Source organism: Scomber scombrus, chromosome 3 (genome assembly GCF_963691925.1).
Source record: "Scomber scombrus chromosome 3, fScoSco1.1, whole genome shotgun sequence".
NCBI lineage: Eukaryota > Metazoa > Chordata > Actinopteri > Scombriformes > Scombridae > Scomber > Scomber scombrus.
In genome coordinates this window covers 8,244,479-8,267,067 of record NC_084972.1, presented here as the reverse complement: position 1 = coordinate 8,267,067, position 22,589 = coordinate 8,244,479, and the positions used below count along the sequence as shown (strand labels likewise).

At 41.1% G+C, this 22,589-nt stretch overlaps 1 protein-coding gene across 1 annotated transcript in view; it reads left to right on the top strand.

The window, feature by feature from the left end:
- The first annotated feature begins 4,279 nt into the window (after window positions 1-4,279).
- LOC134005589 (A disintegrin and metalloproteinase with thrombospondin motifs 9-like) overlaps window positions 4,280-22,589 on the top strand; it is a 41,901-nt gene continuing 23,591 nt past the window's right edge. Inside the window, exons 1-22 of the mRNA XM_062444514.1 lie at window positions 4,280-4,376; window positions 4,697-5,100; window positions 6,781-6,943; window positions 9,036-9,373; window positions 10,060-10,143; window positions 10,272-10,396; window positions 10,642-10,682; window positions 10,799-10,904; window positions 12,100-12,246; window positions 12,904-13,045; window positions 13,729-13,833; window positions 14,837-14,982; window positions 15,378-15,559; window positions 15,690-15,826; window positions 17,455-17,572; window positions 17,733-17,828; window positions 18,982-19,148; window positions 19,348-19,477; window positions 20,452-20,578; window positions 20,687-20,897; window positions 21,005-21,169; window positions 21,970-22,131. Coding sequence (XP_062300498.1) covers window positions 4,280-4,376; window positions 4,697-5,100; window positions 6,781-6,943; window positions 9,036-9,373; window positions 10,060-10,143; window positions 10,272-10,396; window positions 10,642-10,682; window positions 10,799-10,904; window positions 12,100-12,246; window positions 12,904-13,045; window positions 13,729-13,833; window positions 14,837-14,982; window positions 15,378-15,559; window positions 15,690-15,826; window positions 17,455-17,572; window positions 17,733-17,828; window positions 18,982-19,148; window positions 19,348-19,477; window positions 20,452-20,578; window positions 20,687-20,897; window positions 21,005-21,169; window positions 21,970-22,131 — 3,393 coding nt within the window. The remainder of the gene's footprint in view (window positions 4,377-4,696; window positions 5,101-6,780; window positions 6,944-9,035; window positions 9,374-10,059; window positions 10,144-10,271; window positions 10,397-10,641; window positions 10,683-10,798; window positions 10,905-12,099; window positions 12,247-12,903; window positions 13,046-13,728; window positions 13,834-14,836; window positions 14,983-15,377; window positions 15,560-15,689; window positions 15,827-17,454; window positions 17,573-17,732; window positions 17,829-18,981; window positions 19,149-19,347; window positions 19,478-20,451; window positions 20,579-20,686; window positions 20,898-21,004; window positions 21,170-21,969; window positions 22,132-22,589) is intronic.

The following is a 22,589-nucleotide window of genomic DNA, read 5'->3' as shown; positions in this document are numbered from 1 at the left end:
GACTCTGATGACCTCAGTGACCATTGAGAACACACACACACATGCACACGCCCACAGCTGTAGTGACTGCTCCATTGAGAAACATGGAGAAAAGGTTAGTTCACTAGAAATGGTGGCACACGCAACAGTTTAAGGTGGAAGAGTCGCTTTGTAATGCATGCCCGTTTCCACGTGTTGCCCCTGACTTGAAGTCAAATGGCCATTCACCATTCAGAAACTTGAAATGGTAATTTTTAGTTGGAAATGAAGGGTGTCTGTACAAACTATTCAGTGACTGTGACAGCACATTAAAAAGTTAACGGCTCACTTAAAGTTATAGTCCATGCACATCAAAACACAGCCTATAGGGTGATTTTTGCCAACTGTTTTTACTTGCCTGTGACCCCTGCGCTATAAAAATGTTTTACAGGGAGTTCTGGGAAAAGGGACTAATTGTAAGAGAAAGGTTGTATTTAAAGGGGTTTGTGACCTACAGCTGCCCATGTTGATGTTTTAGGCTGTACCCTAAGGAAGAATTTCCAAATAACAAGAGGAGCATAGGAAGAAAACCAGCTCCCGTGCAAATGTAAGCAGATTTTGGAGTTCATAAAGGTGATGGCAAATAATCTCTGGTGTGTGTAGTAATGCATTATAACCAGTGATCTCAAATGCTGACATTTTAGTGACCCCTGAGATCATACCTAATTAGTTCCATTATACTGGAAAATAAGTGCTACATGGTGCAAAACGCTGGGTGGCCCATGGTTGTTTAGAAGTTTGGTTACTTTAGATCATACATAGCATAAATCATGATTATATAAGTTTGTTGTGACATTTATTGAAATTTTCCCACTAAAAAATGATCATAACTCTTAGTATCACCGCAGGCCTGTGCATGTAATGACCATAATGACAGAGGCTAGAGAGCTTTTTGGCACAGACTGCTCAGTAAGCATCCTGCAGACAAATATCATCATCTTTTTATTTGTTCAGATACTAGAGACATTTCATGTGAGTCTTTAGTTTGAGGTATACACCTGCAAATCCAAGTTAGCCTCCTTAATGATGGTGCACAACAAATGTAAAAAGCCTTGTGCCAGCTGCTACCATTTATCACCACATAAGGTCTTGTTGGGCGGGAAACATCCACAAATGCCTGCAGTGATGTGGCTCTGAGTGGTGTGATGACATGGCGGCCAGTTGAGTACAACTCAGGACAGAGTCCCTGGTGATGTTTATGCATTTGTAAAAAATATCTGTTATGTTCCAATTTTTGCACCCAGTTTTACTATTTCAGGAGTCTCTCTTTTTTAAGGATCCCTGACAAAGATTTAGACATAATTTTAATAATCAAAAATAAGTCTGATGTAATGTATTAAGATTGATGTTCTTACATTATTCTCTCTCTGTACTCAGTGTTCTTAATGTAGTATTAAATCTGTTTTGGCTACATGTTATCATTAAGAACAAGACTACCCTTAGTGAGCAATGTTTTCTTCATTTTTCAGACTGTGAGTTTGGGAACAGCCCCAATCTTATCTTCAACATAATACTTGTAATGCGTTTTCACCATGATATGCTCTTGTGTTTACTGATATTAATTCATATTTTGACACCCACTTATTGTAAGCTATCCCAGCACAGTTGGTCAGATGTTGGGCAAGCAGATTGAAACCCATTAGTGTGTGGTTGCCATTAACCACTTAGCCACCTGCTGCCCTGTACCATTTTAGTGTTACACAATAGATTTGGCTGTGTAGGTCCATCTCAGTAATTGGTCCAGTAATTGGTGATAAGTACCTTATTCAAGTGATGGAAACTAAATTACAGGACTGAAAACTGAAAACCTGTCAATTTAGTTGCAGATGTAGGAATAAAAGCTGGCCACTAATATGTGAGGGAAAAAAAGTGCCATCGTTTTATCTTCCCTTCTTTTTTAATGCTGTATTAGTATAGGGACATTACAATAGCAAAACGACTGCCTACTGCGGCCTAGCTGGCAACTCTGTTTGTTTTTTATTTTAGTTACAGTGTGTTTGACTACAATGTAAGATGTTCCTAAATTGTCCAGTGAGCCCAGTTTAATCTAATTACAGGAGTTTTCTGTTGGCTTACACTCAGTCATATTGGTTTCTAAGTTTAAAGCTTGTGGTGTGGAAAACTTTCCTGCTGTCTTTTGTAGTAATGGCAGGAATGAACCTGGCAGAGTCAAGTGTGAAATGTTATGTTAGAAGATGCCAAGCCACCTAAAAAAAAATGGCGGAAAAACGTCGACAGTCACAGAAATTCGTTAAACCTAAGAAGCGCCAAATGAAAGATACAACAAAGGAATGTCTGTCACTAGCATATATACCCAGAAACGTGTCAGAAGGGAGAGCTTGCTACACAATCATTTTTAAACGCTCTCAATGAGACCAGCTTTACTCGTGTGTTCCCACTACTGTGGGTGGAAGCGTTTCCAGCTAGCTTAAAGTTTTGTGTCAGCAAATAGCTCTGTTAGCTGTTTTTCAGCTGGAATCTTGCTATCACCAAACAGCTAAAATATGTTAAATATACAATGAATGCAGTTACTTCTGTGACAATATGACAATATACTAACAAGATATAAAATGTATATTAGCCTACATTGTTGTCATTTAATGGCTCTCAGTTTATCATGAAACAGGTGTTGTAAGAGTCAGGCTAACACAACGAGGTTTATGTCTAGGCTAACATGTAATAGCAACACAGGTGTAATTAATGATGATTAATTAATAGCTGCATTCCATTTAGGTTTTTTCCAGTCAGGGTTCAGGGATTGTGCATGATCACTCACTGGCCTGACCTATTAAAACTCTTAAATGGAACAAAGCCATCATTACCAGTATTAGTTTCACCTGTGCTCTTCCAGCTATGACAACTCAAAAAATCTGTTGTGACAAAAGCCTCTTATTCTATATGGGCATAACTCCATTAGGTAAGTTATGACAGATTTTGTAGTCATACCAATACTTTAATTTTGATATCGACATTTAAGAATAAAAAAATAAAGCTGATAATCATTTTTTGAACATGAATACATACATTTTTTTAAGGACTTTTACCTCGACGTGTAAGCGGGACGTTTTTCAATTGAAAGATAAACTTCTCAGTGGTCTCTTGTGGACAAAACATGTCATTGCGACACTTTTTCTAAACTACCTCCATATACTACACTGTTTCTTCTTTGACACTGTCCTGCTCAGATGTTTGAATGGATCTGGATATAGTGGATATACCTTTTTTGGAACATATTAGAAAAAGTTAACAGAATAAGTTGTGTATTCTGTCTGTAGCTCTGTGTGTGCATGGGTTTGCGTGTAGGGGAGGGGGGGGGCGCATGAATGGGGCAGGAGGCAGACTGGATAGCCCTCTCTTTGATCCTCCACATAACAAAGGCACCTATAAAGGCGTCCATACAGGCTGTAGCATTGTTCTGCTGAGGAGACTATAGCTCATAAAACCATTACCATTATCCCTACACAATACCTTTTCCAGCACCTACTTAAGACCTCAAATCACTACTGTATATGGCTACGCTGCTTGCCAGTTTGTATTTTGTCACTCTCTGTGATCCCATGAACTTCTAAGTATACAGCCATGCCCATGGCCCCAGGGCAGGCATTTCCTATATGGGCCCCACCTCACTGTCATGGTCGCAGTTCTGCTCTGCATACAGCAGTTGCCCACCCCTCTAAAACTTTCCCAAAATTATTGAAAGTAGGCTAGTATGCCAATTTGTGTGACAGTGCAAAATGACCATTTATTCACACATATAGGCTATTCATTTGTCTCATTACGCTAGTTTATTTTTAGGCCCCTTTATGATTATGGGGATCCTTGCGTAATTCATTGTGAACAAACAGTCCCAAATTCATATGAGCAACGCATTCATTGATCATATAATCATAAAAAAGTGGACGTGAGTAATCACTACAGTATATAACGGGAGTGGCTTCACTGTAGCACCAGTGTACCTTGCCTGACTGAGCCCGCCCCTAGCTGGGGAGAGAGCTGGTGCACAGGCTTGCAGCGGAGCCCATCGCAGTAGACTGTCTGAGCAGCCCACCCCTCTCTGCAGTATGCATGTTCGCCAGGGAATCCGCGAAGCGCTCACGTCCCAGCAGTGTACTTTACCGGCCAGAGACCATCTACTGAAGAGTCGAGGATAATAAAATTGGATGTGGCAGGCGGACCGGAGGCGGAAAGCCCGGAGTGACCGGAGGAATACAGTATTACTACAGGAATACAGGCTGCCGCTCTCCTCTGAACGTGGACAATCATGCATGTGCTCTTCTGGGGCTTGGGGTTCCTACTATTCCCTGATTTCTTGAATGTAGTCGCATCTACGGGGAGATTGCTTTTGAATTCAAGCACAGGTAAAGAATCTCGCTCTGACATCACCCCCCTCCCCGCTTTCTCCCCTTACCGAGTTCTTTTCTAGCACGGAGGTCAGAGAATGAATGAGTTTTGAATTCAGCCAAGCACATGACTTGCAGCGCTTTCTACTTACCTAAAGTTCACTGATTGTAATTTACTTGCAACGCTGTAAAACAAGTGATTTTTCAAGAAAGTACACACTGATATCTAAATGAAAAAATATATAGATGAACACATCTGGGCTCGTTGATTTGTACTGATGTTGTTGGACTACCACTTAATCCTTAATCATTGTTGTTCTTCTGCTCTTATTCCCCAGGAAAAGAGGAGATCGGCGCGTATGAGATTGTAACACCGGTGCGAGTGAATGAAGCCGGTGACAAGTTTCCAACCAGTGTGCACTTCAAGAGGAAAAGACGAAGTTTGGATGAGAGCACCGGCAACATTACGGATCACTGGGCCTCGCCAAATATCCATTACAGGATATCTGCTTTCGGACAGAACTATCACCTCAACCTCACGCTGGAATCGGGATTTATCGCACCTCTCTACACTGTGACAATACTTGGAGTACCCAGAGGAGATAACGTAACGGGTTTTGCAACAGATGGGGTCGTGGAGGAGGAGGAGGAGGAGGATACGGAGTTAAGGCACTGCTTTTATAAAGGACATGTAAATGCACAAGCAGAACATGCCGCAGTCATCAGTTTGTGCTCCGGACTGGTGAGTTTTTACGCACGGAGACTCGCCATGCATGTGATGAATTTACGACAGGGTGTTTTACTTTTCCACCATGTCTTTTTAGGCACCATTACTGCTTACACAAGGCTTGAAAAGCTGTCTCACCATTGCCCGAGAAAAAAAAATCTATTTTGAAATTTTGCGCACACGTCCCATCTTTGCGCGCTATCAAATAAAGTCATGCATACAGTCTATTGTGGCGTTTTAAAACATCTTTGTCTTATGAGTCAAAAACATAACTGCAAACTCTTGTTGACTGTGTAAAATTAAATAAGTGAAATTGAAAACAATTTCAATAACCTAGATTTTAGTTGAAAGGAAAATAAGAGTTTAGACTGCATGGCTTGTTAAAACTGGTGTTTGTTTCTGTTGATTCTGTTATAGGCTGTTTACAGGATTGTCAAATGATTGTCCTGATTCGTGGTGTTCATTGCCTACAATGAAGTTTAATGAACACTGCTCTATATTTTACTTCCATGCCTCTCTCTCGTCTCCCGGTAGTCGGTGACGTGTTTACGCACGCTAGTACGGGTGGTACTGACGTCATCATGAAATGGTCCCACTCCCGGGCTTGCTGAAGCATGACTTTTGGAGTGGAGCAAAAGTGCACTCTGAGTTTATACATAGAAACCACAGAGAGGTGACAGATATAAGCAAGGGGTCAATTTCTTCCCAAACGACAAATCAAATAAAAAATGCTTTGAATGTTCTGCTCCGCAAAGCTTCAGGGAGTTGAGCTGACATTTATGGAGCATATCTTATTATTTATTCAAGACCTTTTGAGGGCATTTTATTTTAGAACAGGCAATACTGCTGGTGGCCACAATTGTATTTAATTCTGTACATCCTAAAACATTGTGACACTTGTCTTGCAGGGATATTCTCTTTGCCTTGCCAACTCCACTGTTCAATCAAAGTGCAGGTTCTAATACAGTAATAGGAATAGGGTTTTGCTCAAAGGGAACATAAGCAAGAAGCTTCCTCTTTGTGCCCCCTGGCTGAACAACTGTCCACACTCCTGCAAACGCGGGAAAACGGAATGTTTTTATAATGATAATTTTGTCATTACCAGGGATTATAAATATGTCTTGTGCCAAACATAATCATGTCAAATGTATTTCAGCCAGCAGGCCTGCTTTGACTATTCTCCAGCCAATGAGCAACAAGTGAAATGTGCTTACGTTGGCATGTACCTAATCTGGTACATCATGGACCTCCAAGTTATCGAGTTGCACTAAATGTGCCACGTGAAATACATGTAACAGGGCTTTTGGCATGCTTGCCAAGAAAGCAACAACATGCATTCTCTCTGTTGCCCTGATAGGCATCATAGGTCTCAATAATCTTTTCCTCCTGTTTAGAGACCATTCTTACATGCATGCAAATTCACTTATTTCACCTTTTTATGAGAGCCCTCGGGCCTTGGTATTGCTTTTTTTTGGCTAATGGATGGTAAATGAGCCACATTCCACTGATGCTTTCTATAAATATTTAGTAAATACACATTTAAACTGGCCTAGCAGCTCACTGAGTAGGAAGATCGTTAAACTTTACAATATTCCCCTTGGTCTTGTCGTTTTTTTCAGATTCCTGAAAAGGAATACTCATTTATAGTAAATGGATGGATGGAGACTAATTGCTATGTGTTTCTTCTGCTTCCAGCTTGGGACTTTCAGGTCTCCAGAAGGGGAGTATTTTGTGGAGCCCCTTCACAGCTATCAAGGAGAACACTATGAAGAGGAACACACCAAACCTCATATTGTATACAGAAAGAATGCCCCCAAGAAACAGACATCCGGGGAGAACTCAGCTTGTGACACTTCAGGTATGATGTATTACATGATGGGTTTGCATGCATGCAATTTACACGACAAGCTCTGCACAAATATGCACACACATACATTACACAAATGTACATTGATGCAACCTTAATGCTGCTACATATACGCTTGCAAATATAAACACAAGCATGCACAGCTACTTTGCATGTACACAGACCTCGCCACTGAGCTGGCCAGGCCAATCAGCAGACTCATATACCTGCTCCAGAAAACCCTCACCTAGCTGATCAGCACACTGCAGCATTTGAGTGTGGACTTTATAGGAGCTATGTGTATGTATGTGCTCGTGTGTATTCATGCAGTACATGTGCTTGTGAGTAAAGCTGTGGTCATTTCTTTGTCTGTATATACATGTGTTATCAGACCTTTAAATTAGTTCCCACAGATGTAAACATGCGTAATCATTGCGTCACTCCCAAAGACCCCTCTATCAGTTGCAACAGGAACTGATTATGTAATAGTAACTCAGTTTATGGAACTATTACAGTGATTGTAGTGTGGTATTCACATATGTAACTTAGCTGGATCAAACAAGTAAAGCTGCTAAGTGTGGCTAGATATTATGTCGATTTTGAAAGAAAAAGAATCACAAAGAACCTGTACAACGCTTTATAACACTGGATTCTTAACTGTAAAAAAACAGAAAAACTGGTTATAATTGTTAAAATAGTATACATTTGTTAACTATTCAGTTGTTCTGTGCTATTTATTGTTACGTAGTCATGAAATATCACTATATAGTTTGTATATTATCCCCATCGACAGGCTAAAATAGAAATGACAGAATTAAACTGAAAGTATGGTGTGAAAATATCTCAGCTCACACATCATGTCATAGCTTGCACAGTTAGCGCCTACAGCTGCCACACAGCAGGGCCGGACGCTTTCCAACTCTCACTGCATACTCACAGGAAAAATCATTTGGAAGTTCACCCTTGTATCATCCCATCTCAGTTTACTGGTTGAACTTCCTGTTGACTCTTGTACTTCCTCTGCCTCTTTGATAAGAAAGTTGGGTAGACCCACTGCCATGAACATGCAGTGTAAATGGTATAAAAGCAAAGTGACGCTAACGTGAAACTGTCAAATAATCAAACCTAAGAAAATAAATCAGGAAATATTGCTTCTTTGTGTACTGCACATCTTTCTGCAGACTGTTTTGACCCATTCTGTATAAAACACACACACACACACACACACACACACACACACACACACACACACACACACACACACACACACACACACACACACACACACACACACACACACTCACACTCATTTGTGTGTGTGTGTGTGTGTGTGTGTGTGTGTGTGTGTGTGTGTGTGTGTGTGTGTGTGTGTGTGTGTGTGTGTTTGATATCATAGCCTGAGGGAACACAGATTTGACTAAGAGCCATTTTGGCGAGGAGTGATTCATCCTTGTACAAAGTCCCATTGTAATCTTGTAAGTTTTGAAGTAGAGCAAATTGTTCTTTTTGATCAGACTCATAAATCATGGACACTCTAATTGTACTGCAATATGTTGTAGTCTAGCTTCCTGTTACATACGCATTGCTGGTGGTCCAGAAGGATGATTTGCATGTGCTGAGAAAAAAAACAAAAAGACCAACATTCAGCAGTTTTCTTGCCACTTCTTGATAAAATCTGACTTCATTTCCCTAAACGTGGAAGTTCTGCTCCTGCCCAGTAGTTGGACTGTCTTCTCTTGGTGTGTGCCCTGCAGTTTGTGCTCCATTTTTTTATGGCTGGGTGCCAGGTTTACCTAGCCTGAACTCTTTGCCCTCCTCTCTCCCCTCTTCTGAGAGAGAAAAAAGGGACTCCAGGCAGTGTGCATTTGTCAACCCACTCTGAGCAACAATAAACAAAAGGATAAGAGGACTCAACATATCTTAACAATATCAACCTACAAATAGCCAGCTCATGCATCTCCAGCTTTAAAGGCATAAACCACAACTAGCTGATCTGTTAACACATTCATGTCTTGTCTGTTTTTCCTGACCCAGTGCATTTCCGACCATTGCTGCATCTTTGTGTATTTACATATGCTCCATTCCTTCTGGCTTCTCTCTTTAGGACACAAACACAGACATAAAAGGCACAAGACGAAGAGACGGCCGGCAGCAGGGGTGACCACTGTGTCTAATGCAGCCCCTGTGGTCAGCACCGGTATATTCAATGACATGGAGTCACTGAGTGCCAGTCTGACCAGTGATGCCTTGCTCAGATCAGAGAGCAGCAGTGCTAGCGCTAGACCATCAAATGATAGCAGTGGTGACTCAGGACCTCACAGGAGATCAAAGCGTTTCCTCTCCTACCCGCGCTTCGTTGAAGTCATGCTGGTGGCCGACAGCAAAATGGTGGAACATCACGGCAGCAACCTACAGCACTACATACTCACATTAATGTCAATAGTAAGTTCTACTCTGTCAAATGGCTTCAAAGCTGCTAAAATAAAGATGTTTTGGTTGTGGTCAGCTGTGTGACTGAAGTGTGTTTATGTATCTGTATATATGCACGTATGGACAGAAAGTAGCTGCATATATACACCTTTTTATATAGTAAATGTATGTACCTGCACTGCTTTGCTGTTTGTGCTGCAAGTCCGTCAGCTAGCATTTGGAGGAGGGCTGTGGGAGGGAAAAGGGCAGCCCAGGGCAGGGGTAAACACCACTTTCAAACGGCCAGGGGGAAGAGAGGGCAGCCTGAGGCAAAGCCTGTCTGACAGCTTTGATGAATGTTAAAAAATAAGCTCAGGTATGTCACATAGACCGCATACTCTCAGCCACTTCAAATACAAGCTTCCGCAGGCGTCTGAGGCCGGCAGTCTTCAGGGGGAGGCTGAGATGACCTATATTCTGGTCTTGGCAAAGGCTGCTTTCTCCACAGGGGCTCAGGCCATTATCAACTTGATCCTCCAATCAACCAAATTCTCTGGTACCTACTTGAAACTGCATGGCAGTCCATGATCAAGTTACCACTGTAAATATACTGTGTCACATTTAAGCTGGTTTACGTTAATGAAAATACTATAATATATTGAGCCTCATAGTAAAAATAATCATAACTTAAGTGTTCATAGTTTTTCTTCTTTTTTCAGGTATCTTCCATCTACAAAGATCCCAGCATTGGCAATCTCATTAACATTGTGATTGTGAAGTTAGTCATAATAAACAACGAACTGGTAAGACTACTACATTTGTTAAATCCTCATACTTGCATACATAAGTATGTTTTGTCTATACATACAAATCAAATGACACACTTTCCTCATTGTTTTCTTTCATTCTCTCACTTTATATATATTTTTAGGATGGTCCTGTCATTTCGTTTAATGCACAGACCACTTTAAAGAACTTCTGCATTTGGCAGCAGAGTCAAAATATCTTGGATGACAACCACCACTCCCATCATGACACTGCCATCCTCATCACAAGGTATAAGAAAGAAAAATGTGTTTAGTGGCATATAGTGTACTGTATACTGTGTTTTACTAACACTGTAAAACTATATAATTTCTGAGAATCAGTTGCATCAAAGACTTGGATTAAACTGAATCCAGAGGCCGATTGAATGGAAGGATCTTTAGATATTATATGAAGGATCCCTGAAAGTTGGACAAGTTTTTTTCCTTTTGTACAGTACCATTGACCTTGACCAATTGTCTATTTCTTCACCACAGGCAAGACATCTGCAGAGCAAGGGATAAATGTGATACCTTGGGTAAGTGGGTTTGTTTTCAAATGGGCTGAATTATAAACCATCTTTTATATGCTTTACATGTAGAAAATGATAAAGGTATCAGTCAGGAAGAATGAAGTGAGCCTCTTGTCTTTCAGGACTGGCAGAATTGGGGACTGTGTGTGATCCATACAGGAGCTGCAGCATCAGCGAGGACAATGGACTGAGCACTGCATTCACTATTGCCCATGAACTTGGTCATGTGTAAGTACAGCATGTTTCCAATGATTGTTTTATCTCAAGTGTTGTCATCACTCCCAGTCAGTGAAACTTTTGGCTACAGTGAGGCATTGGTACAGCTTCAAAGGTCTTTCCAGGAATCCACAAATGCCTTACCAGCAGATGGGGATCAAGGAATCTTGAAAATGTAGACAACACAAAAGCCGTACATTTTCCCAGTTTTATCTTCTGACTGTTTCTAATCACACATCCTAATTTTTTTCTGCCTTTAATTTTGAGGGGGAAAAAAGAAAAGCATCTGTAGATTTATCTCTTAGAATTGAAAAGTAAAAACCACGGGTTGTTGACCATTGCCCCTCAGCAAACTCTGTATTGTCCAAAGTCCCGAGTCAGCCAGAGCTGGGAGGGGGGTTAGCCTACTACACTGGAGACTGTTACAGACCTCAACAGCCCTCATCATCTCTTACAAATGCTCTTTCTAACCACTAAACAAATGCTGGGATTGTTGAATTCCATTTTTATCCGCATCAAGCTGTGACAACATGACTGCTTAGCCACAGAGCTTAGTGTTATATGGTACCTGGCAGGTGGGGTGAGGGTCAGAGGGAGGACTGGGGGCAGTGTGGTGCTGTACCTGTTCAGCACCAACCAGGCTCATATTTTTTCACCCAGCAGGAGCTTTAATGCTTCCCTTATACTCACTGCTCTCTGGTTTTTACATCTAAATCTTTCTGCTATGTCTATCGCCTGGCGTTCATATATTTTAATATTGTGCTGGTTTCTTTGCAAACTCCCCTTAGGCAGGCAATACAAATGCTCTGCATTAGTTTCAGCAGCAACCTTGAATGGGTTTCCCAAAGACAACAATACAGTGACAGAAGAAATATAGAATCACTGTAAAAAATATGGCTGAACAAACGAAACGTAATGAAACACAAAAATTACAAATTTCAGTCTGAGTCTTATCTGTTCGAGAAACACTAAAATATCCAAAGTCCCAGCCAGAGACAGCACAAAAACATTTATCACTGTGGTGCTAGCTTTGTTATAGTTATATCATCCAGGCAGTGGTCTTACAGAGCTGCTTCTGTTCCACATAAACTACAACAAGTAGAATTATTAACTAAGAAGAACTAACAAAAAGGAAAGAAACCTTCCAAACTTTTCAGTAACAGCATTGTTTTGTTTAATACCAGTTTGTCTGTTTTCTCTCTGCTAGGTTCAACATGCCCCATGATGATAGTAACAAGTGTAAGGAGGATGGAGTTAAGATTCAGCAACATGTGATGGCTCCCACGCTCAACTACAACACAAACCCTTGGATGTGGTCCAAGTGTAGCAGGAAGTACATCACAGAGTTCCTTGAGTATGTTGCACTCTTTTCTTCAACATTGTTCCAAACATACATAGGGATTAGGTCATGTGGTTCATGTTTATGTACTGTTTTAGAGAAATTACTGAACAACTCAAACAACCTGAAGTGAAACAGGATATGCTAAGTTGTAAGGTCATGTAAAAATAACTTTGTTATTGGAGTTTCTAATTTATGCTTGTTAAGCTCTTTGACAGATTCTGCATATATCAAACTGTATCATAGAGATTTCACAAATAGTCTCCATAAACGAAAGCAGCAACAGGGAGAGTTCCGCCTATGCATACAGTCGTCTTTTTTTCACTTTTGGCAGCAATGGCCAACTTTCTAAGTTATGAACACTGACACTCACAAAACTGCCATCATTTCTCAGGACTGTTGCAGCCTCTAGTTGTTTCTACCCTCAAGTCTCTTTAGTCAAATGAAAAAGATGGGAGGGTTTTTGGCAACTTTCCATAATTCCTTTCTCACCCCGACTATCCAAAGTTCTACAGTTGTTCTGCAACATTAAGTACAAGCTGTCTGTACAGTAGGGGTTCTATATATGTACAGAAAAATAACCTCTCTGGCTGTACTGAGTGTGTTTTCTGTCTGTTTGTGTCTTGTTTTTCCCTTTTTTCTTTAAGTCATTTTATTTTTATTTCTTAATAGCACAGGATATGGTGAGTGCTTGCTCGACGAACCCATTTCTAGGCCTTACAGTCTCTCGCAGCAGCTGCCTGGACGGATATACAATGTCAATAAACAGTGTGAATTGATATTTGGGCCGGGAACACAGGTGTGCCCTTATATGGTAAGTGGAGTTGGTGCGCAAATCTAAACTGTCATGTTGTACACGTGGGTCTCTGAGACAGCCTCTTGTTTTATGATCATGTGCTGCAGTGTGTTTCAGCTAACTGAGAAGCCTTTAAAGTCACTCACTATATTAAGTAACAAAATACTGATCTACATCCTCTCCTTCTGAGAAAAAAACCAAACAAATGTTTAAAACATTGTGTCTCTTTAGTTTTAAATTCTGCTAATAACTCCTTTTAAAACATGAATGAGAGGAAAGGTGGAATTTGAATCATCACAGCGAACCATCCAGCTACTGTATATTTATTATCATAATTTAAATGAAGAGTGCAGAAATGTCTCCAATAACCCAGCATGTCTTATATCATTATGCACTGTGGAATATTTTTCTCTGCACACGTCTTCCACCGTGACAGAAAGATGTGAGACATCAGAAACACCTTGCTAATGTAGTGGCTGTTACAGCAAACGTACTGTACACAGTCACTTTCTGGCATGGTGTTCCATAATGTGCTTTCTGCAAATTGGAGTTTATATGTGAACATAGTTGTCTACTTTGAGATTATTCAACATGACAATTTAAAGTCACATATTGTTATAAAAGTGTTTTTCTGGAACCTCAGAAACACACTTAACACTGTGTGCGTGTGTGTGTTTGTTTGTTTGTTTGTGTGTTGTTAGACTCAGTGTCGGAGGCTGTGGTGCACCAGTCCAGAGGGCGCACAGCGGGGTTGCAGGACCCAGCACATGCCATGGGCAGACGGCACTGACTGCTCCCCTGGAAAGGTAAATGTCATGTGAAAATGAAGACAGATGTTTAGAGAGAGCACTGTGTGTGGGAGCAGCATGAAGTAAAAAAAAAAAAAAGACAAGGGAAAGGCACATTTTTGATAACACAAAAGCATCAGGAGCAGGATGTGTGGAATTGAAGTGCTTTTTACTAGAGAAAAACTTTGGGATGGACATGTAAAGGGAAGAAGCACACTCCATCTGATTGCCACATTTTTATCCAGTACATTATGGTTTAATACTCATATGGCTCTGTGTTATGAATAGACAATCCTCACCACATTTCCTACTTTTGATCCTACAACCTTTCCGGTGACTCATGACCATAAAATTATTCGCAGGCGATTAAATTCTGAGTGACAAAAAAAATACAAAAAACAATCAACTGATGTGTAAACTCTAATAACTGAGCATGGCTGGATGAGTAGATAGCATGAAGCTGTGAATGATGGAGAGCGTAGCTTTTAATTAGGACTTTCTCACTTCCTGCCACTTTGACCGAGAGTATATTAAAGAGGCATGAGCCTGCCAGTCCAAAGTCACACAGATACACACATGTTGAAACCTTTTCATGTTTACAACAACTTCCCATTCCGTCCCATGCCAGAGTCCACCGCACTAAACACTTAAGCTGGAGTCTGTTTGTTGAATAGTGTAATATTATCCTCCTGTTATGAGCTGACATATATTTATTGACAATGTGTGTGATGTTTTCTTGTCTTATGTCCAGCCAGACACAGCCATGAAATGTCTTTTTCGGTTCCTCTTTTTTTCCATTTGCTTCACTGTATAATTTCTCCCAGATTAGCATCAAAGCACAGGAGAACAGATAGATGTGTTGCCAGTTCCTAGGATAAGATTTCATGTGCTCACTCAGTCTGTTCCTCTCCCTTTTTTGACTGTTCTGTCTCGCGCTTTCATTTTTCTTTTTCACTGGCTTTCCTCAATCTCTCTGTTAATTATTCTGTCTTTTCTCATTTCTCATTCTCTCTCGCTGCAGCACTGCAAACACGGCCTGTGTATAGCCAAAGAGCATGATGCCGCACCTGTGGAGGGGGCGTGGGGAGTTTGGAGTCCCTTCGGTACCTGTTCCAGGACATGCGGCGGGGGCATCAAAATTGCTGTGCGCGAATGCAACCGACCCGTGTAAGCAGTCCCTCTCTTTGTTGTCATGCATGCCTGGTGGACCTTGTCTCCATCTTAGCTGCCAAAGTCAGTGTTCCATAGATCAATCCACCTTGAGGGAATTCTTTCCATAGCTAGTGTTCATCAAGACAGGCTCACTGATGGCAGATGTTAAAGGCTTGTTTCCTTGTACAGTATAAACAGAATTCACTGAATCCTTTTGAATGTTGCCTTTAATCCTTGTTAATGGACCGATGTAAGAGAAGCAGGTAGGTGTGTGATGCTGGGCAGTAGCATTAGAAGACAAAATGGGCAAAAAGATTAGAGAAAAGATGCTCACCACAGCATATACTAAGAGCTTTTACGAAATTAGACAAATGATCAGTCCGCTTACTTCTACAACCTCACCCCACCAGGCCCAGGAACGGAGGAATGTATTGTGTGGGTCGTCGAATGAAGTTTCGTTCCTGTAACTCTGAGCCCTGCTCCAAGCAGAAAAAGGACTTCAGGGAGGAGCAATGTGCTGCTTTCGATGGCAGGCACTTCAACATCAACGGTCTACCTCCTAATGTTCGCTGGGTGCCCAAATACAGTGGAAGTGAGTCACAGGCATCATGCTTGCTCCTTTTGTTAGAACTTTTCTGCTAATACGTTATGGACGTAACATTAGCTTGGCATTAATATCTATGGGTATTAATGACTTGTCTTACTCTTGCCTCCTCTGTCAGTCCTGATGAAGGACAGGTGTAAGCTGTTCTGCAGGGTGGCAGGCAGCACAGCCTACTATCAGCTCAGGGACAGGGTCATTGACGGCACGCCGTGCGGACCCGACACTAATGACATCTGTGTCCAGGGCCTGTGCAGGGTAAGTTTCCTACATGGCACATGGTTGCACTTCTAAACATTCACAGGCACATGATATGTTCATCTTACATAGATATCATAATTTCTATATCCATACAGAAAATATTTTCAAAATGCATTTTCATCCTTTGCCAAACCAGAATGTGTATATGCTTAGCTCCTGTGACAAATAGATTTTACTTTGAAAGCTTGATTACTGACAAACACGAATCAGTGTACTTCTTGAAAGAAGCAGTGGGCTGCTCTGTTTACACTCTGAACCACACAGTGTTTTGGTTAGATTGTGGTTTAGTATGCTGGCCATGGCAAATTAATTTTGATTGATGCAGGGCACAAAAGCTAAGCTCTTGATCCTTTTTAGAACATCAAATATGTCTTTTGCTACAATCAGTTACATACAGGGCAGTTCATATGGCATTTCTGGCATGGTTTTAATGAAGGAAATTTATTTCAGATGTGTGTCAGTGATATAGTCGCAATTCAGTAAGCTTTTATATAACTATTTGAAGGGTGACTGAGTTCTTTCATGATCACCACTTCACTAAGAAATAAAGTTGTAATGGCAAAGGGGGGAAATTGCTCAGCAGCTAAAATAAAAAAAGTGCATTTATATTGTTTTGAAAAAAAAACCTGACTTCCCTATTCTGTCAGGCTACCATTGCATTCATTGTCATCTAATGCAGTAGTTCCCAAACTTTTTAAAACCACAACACCCATCTGATTCTCTTCAGTTAAAATGAGTTTGTTTTTTAAGATGTACAAGGGAAAAGTTTTCAGGCATTTCAATGGGACATGTGAGCTGCTGTTCATGTGGAGAGAGAACAACCTGCAGATCTGACTCCACTGTCAGGACATCTTTTGTTTTATTTCCATGTATACTAGCGATCAGAGAGCCATATAACACAAATATGAATTTCGGAACATGTCATACCACAGTGAATATGCATGGACAGTGATGGATATCTGTCTTCCACAAGCAGCCAGTCTATCCGTGAAGCTGTTAGCCACGTTGTAGTTTTGTCAGTCATCACTCTGTTGAGAGCTGAGATGTTTCAGCGTGCCTTTGAGCTGTTAACCATCTCAAATCTTTCCATCACTGATCTGACGCTCACATTTTTCTGACTGCTGAGCTCTTGCAAAACTCCAGAGCCAGAAAGTGTCTTGTGTTAGTACAACAACTGGCAACAGTGAGTCGTCATACAGAGTCAATAGAATGTTTTATATATATGTATATTATATGTATATCTTATATATAATATGGTGATGTTGACCTTATTTCTTCAGATTTTTATTTTTGACAATGTAGCATAACACATTGTTAATGTAAATGTTACAGGTGTTTTTTGTGGTGAAACTGTACAATAGATGAACAATGATAATGGTTAATCTCATGACACCCCTGGCCGGTCCTCACGGCATCCCAGGTTGCCTCCCACTTTGGGAACCACTGATAGAATGTCATCTGCCTGTCTTATCTCCTCATTATCTTTATCCTCCATGCAATTTTTGCTCCTCTTTCTTGAAGTTCTCTTCCACTTAATTTCTTTTTTCCTTTCCAATTACAATTTATATAACTCCTGGTATTTTCTCTTTTTATTTTTCATACCTTCCTCCCTTTTTACTGAGCAGCAAGCAGGCTGTGACCATGTATTGAACTCGAAAGCCAGGAGGGACAAATGTGGCGTGTGTGGAGGTGACAACTCTTCCTGCAAAACTGTAGCAGGCACCTTCAACATTGTACGCTACGGTAAGCGACAGCCTCTTTTGATTATCACATCATTGTTCATTCAGGAGGTATAAATAAGAACAGCCCTTTAGATCCTCTTGATCTATTGCTTGAACACATTTGTACCTGTATTCAAACTAGCGTAGGTAGATCTAAATGTACTGTTCATGATATTTTACAGGCTATAATGAAGTAGTGCGAATACCCAGTGGTGCTACAAACATAGATGTGCGTCAACACAGCTACTCAGGGAAACCGGAGGATGACAACTACCTCGGTAAGACACAACATACAACATTCTTTGTAACTCACAACAGTGTTTGAAAGAAACTACTGCCAGTAATCATGCATTCATATTGTTTCAATCAGTTTTTGAAGCAATATGCAAAATGCACTTTCTTTAAGCAGTGCGTTAAGTCTCTGCTTGTCTGCCTGTGAATGACAGTGTTCATCATCTAGTGTAAAGTCATGAAGTGCAAACCTATTGAGTTGGCATATATCATGCATGATAACACGTTAATGAACCAGAACTAGGCCTGTGGGTACCATTCCTGCAAGGTCAGGTAGTTTATAAGCTTTTGTGTCTTTTGTCTGCGCAGGTGTGTTATTTTCTGTGCTAAATGTCTCATTCTGTACCACATGCCTGTCTGTCAGTCTGGATGTGGCAGCTTAGTCAGCTGTTAGTGCACGTCTTGTTGGCACGAGCATGCTAATACTTGAGCTCAGACAGCCCTCTGGGTACCATTCCATTATTAGTATGTGTAGTTTGTATATAATTGCATGTTGTTATTATTTTTGTCTTTGATTCTGTGTGTTTGTTGGACTGAAAGCTTGAGTATTGGATGAACCCTAACACTACATGCAAGCTTCTGTACATTGTTTTCCACGTGTGACCCTTTGTGTGTAGCTTTTTGTGAGTATTTGTATGTATTTGTGTATGAGCACAGTCATTAGGGGCCCAAAATGGGGAAGATTGCCAGAATGAGTGCCGCTGTCCACAGTCATATGTGTGAAATGGCGAGGAAAGTAAAGGCAGGAAATTAGCTCCATAATCGCATTAGGGTGAATGAGTGCAGCAGACTGGCTGTTGAGCAGAACAGGACGCCCCTGGATGGGACTTCTCCAGGAATAGGGGATTATTTTACCCCAATAAGGTTTTCTGCTGCCTGCTTCATGTTCCTTACTGTAAACGAAAACGTCCGCCACTGCAAACCACCATCTGCTCTGCAAAAATGGGCTATTGTATTGTTAAAGTTAGCTCAGGCTCTTATGTAATTTCCACAAAACATTTAACATTTTTAACTTTTTTTGCAGTTGCGTGCCGATTAAGGAAAGATAATTTGATCTTACATGGAATACTACTCATTCTGGCCCTCTGTTCCAGTGGGATCAAACACCGTATGTGACTGTTGTTTTCTGTCTCCCTGCAGCCATATCAAATAGCCGTGGAGAGTTCCTGCTTAATGGAGAGTTTGTGGTCAGCATGTTCAAAAGGGAAATCAAAGTAGGAAATGCTGTCATCGAGTACAGTGGCTCTGACCATGTCATTGAGAGGATCAACTGTACTGACCGCATCGAGGAGGAGATCATCGTTCAGGTACACTGTTTTCCCTAATTTACCATTTATGAGATGCAAAGCTTGACTGATATAGAAGAAGTGCCATTAGTGAGAACCAGGATGTTTTGAATTTAGGAATTGAAATGCTTTTACAGGCTTGGTCTCTACATGTTTTTGCTGGAGGATAATCTGTTATGTTGAAATCATTCTAACTGTTTTATAATGCATTTTCATTCAGGTGCTGTCTGTCGGGAACCTTTACAACCCAGACGTCAGGTACTCCTTCAACATCCCCATAGAAGATAAACCTCAGCAATTCTTCTGGGATGCCTATGGACCTTGGCAGGAGTGCAGCCGCCTGTGCCAAGGTGAGGGAGAGGCACATGGGTTTAGCAGAATGATGCGATGGGTGTAGTGAATGATAAATGGTGTGGTGAGATGAGATGGAACAAAGAGGGGAGATGTTGGAACCTGTGAGCCTCTGCTCACAGGTTCATGCCAGACTTAAAGATTTTGAACAAGCGATTAAAGTTGAACTTCATAGTGCGGTTAGGCAAATTATCTTCTTTGGCTTGGCTGTGAATATGTGGGCGTGCAGAGGCAGATTGCAAGTAGACTCGAAAACCTAATATGTGTTATGAGTCTAACATTTTGTCTGAGAACCTCTTCATCCACTTTTGCCACTGTCCTGCTTGAACAACCAAAAGTAAATTCAAAAAAAGAGAAACCAGTGAGTTCAGTCTTAGCACATTTTGACTCTCCAATTTATGCAGCCTTTCTGACAGTCTGGAGCAAAGGAAGCTCTCATAGCACTGGGTTGCAAAACTTGGCAACATGAGGTACTGATAGAGAGTGTATTTCCTGGACTCACATGAGGTTTAAATCTCTCTCCCTCACTGTACAGTAGGTGCACTATGATTCAGTAGAAGGATGTCAACACAGGAGCCAAGGTGAAGCAGATACACATTGCTGCTGGTATTCATTGAGATTCCTGTGGTGACTTAGGTTGAACTTGAGCAAGCTGTTGCATTGACTCAGATAACAACTTGCAGGATCACACAGAAGCTGAGGTCAGGGGGTGAAAGGTAGTGTGCACTTTCATTTAAGGATGAAGTTATTATATAAATATTTGCATTCTGATTTTTCAGCAAACAACATACACAGGAGACAACATCAGTTGTGTTCATATTCATTTTTATTATCCTTGCACATGAAGTGTGGAGGTAGCAAAAAATACTGTTGTGGATGCAATTTTTTCTTTGTTGTAGGGTGCTCAAGAATAAGAGACTGTTGACTTTTTTATTTGCCTGGTATCCAAACCTATTTCATTGTGTCTTCATAGGAGAGCGCAAGCGGAAAATTCTCTGTAGCAGAGAGTCAGACAGGGTGGTGGTGTCAGACCAGAGATGTCATGGTACAGCCAGACCTGCCATCATCACTGAGCCCTGCAACACAGAATGTGAACTCAGGTTTGTATTAGCAAATTCACCCACTATTAGTACCTATGTCAACCAATCAACACATCTTTCTACACTTGGTCCTTTACAAAATACTGACATCCATCACCCCTGATGTAGGTGGCATGTTGCCCGTAAAAGTGAGTGCACAGCCCAGTGCGGCCTTGGATATCGTACCCTGGAAATATTCTGTGCCAAAATAAGCCGTACAGATGGCAAAACCCAGAAGGTTGATGACCGCTACTGTAGTGGTCAGCGAAAACCTGATGACAAGGAAGGTTGCCATGGAGATTGTGACCCAGGAGGCTGGGAGTACTCTCCCTGGTCAGAGGTAAGACTGTTGTAGGAAATGTGAGGTTTTTGTCCAAATCTTTGTTCTTTATATCAGTTTACCAAAGGTTGATACCACTTGTTGATGTTCAAATGTTTGTACTTCAGTGTTCCAAGAGCTGTGGTGGGGGCACCCGCCGACGAGGGGCAGTGTGTCGAAAGGCAGCAGAGGCTGGCGGTGATGAGAGCAAGTGCAGTCAAAGGGACAAGCTGACTGTCCAACCCTGCAATGAATTCCTCTGTCCACAATGGAAAACTGGCGATTGGTCTGAGGTCAGTTCAGTTAGTACTGTTGTGTTCCCTTTGCCTTTAGAGGATGACTGGTCAAATATAGAGCTACTAATGAAGGAAGTACATAGGCTGAGTAGATGATGGCACACCACATTAATGATATTTGAACCTTTATTTACACTAAATATTTTTATAGTTAAAATGTTGGATTTCACTTCATTTCCATCACATAGATGGAGAGGAATGATGATTATGATATTTATGAGTTTATGAGTCATAGAAATACAGAAAGCATGTACATATACAGTACATTACATTGACTATATGTCTGAGGAAGACTTCCTGGTGTTTATATGGGTGGGTTTACTCAGTACAATGGGGAATGGTCCATACTGTAAATAAGACAGCTGTAATCTGGGTCAAATGTAAAATCCCAGTGTTGATTGTGCATGTCTCAACTTTGGGAGAACTCCCCTCTTTCCACTTCAGTGAGTCTTGGGAAATCGGTGATTGCAGGGTAAGATTGTACTTAACTGCTGTACAATTTACACATTGTAGACCAAGGAGCTTGCACAGCTTTGGGTTGCATTCCAGAAATATTTTACATCTCCCATGTGGTGCTGCTAAATACAAACAGCCACACTGTACTGTATACATATCCACTATACTCACACATAAATAAACACTTTTGCCCCGATTTTTGGCCATTTCTTTTGAAATCTGCATATCCTGCTTTACACAACAACAAGTGATCATCCTCTGTAATGAACTAGCAGGGTTAGGGTTCATGCAATATACTGTATACATATATATCTCTCAAACCTGAAACTTTTACTTTTTAGTGCCTTGTGACGTGTGGGAAAGGCTACAAGCACCGCCAGACATGGTGTCAGTTTGATGAAGACCGCCTAGACGACCGCTTCTGTGGTTCTGCTAAACCTGAGTCGGTGCAGACATGCCAGCAGCAGGAGTGTGCCTCCTGGCAGGTCGGACCCTGGGGACAGGTGAGTAACCTCTGTGTTAACAGTAATGTATAGAATATAGTATACACTGTACTCTATCCTTTGTTCTAGGTTGTGAGAATTGTTCAAACTGGATCATGTGTGGCTAAAGTGGATAGGTACTGATTGAGTGGTACAGCTGATGGACTGATGCCAAATCCCGTGATATAGCTACCTAATGTGTGGTAGTAAGTAAAGTATTAATATTCCGCAACAGGTGAAACAGCAGATAACAGTTTGGTCTATGATCTAAAATGACACTGTTTTCCTTATAGAGACATTAGGTATTCTTTTCTAGAGTTGACTGTTAAAGATAAAGTAATCATGGCAGGTACTCTTGTATGCTTAAACTAGACTGTAATGACTGCATAAATTGAGCCTGTATTGTATATCCATGCTTGATGTGAGTCATATATAAGAAAACCAAGTGGTGTTTTTTAGAAAAACATCTAAGATGCTAT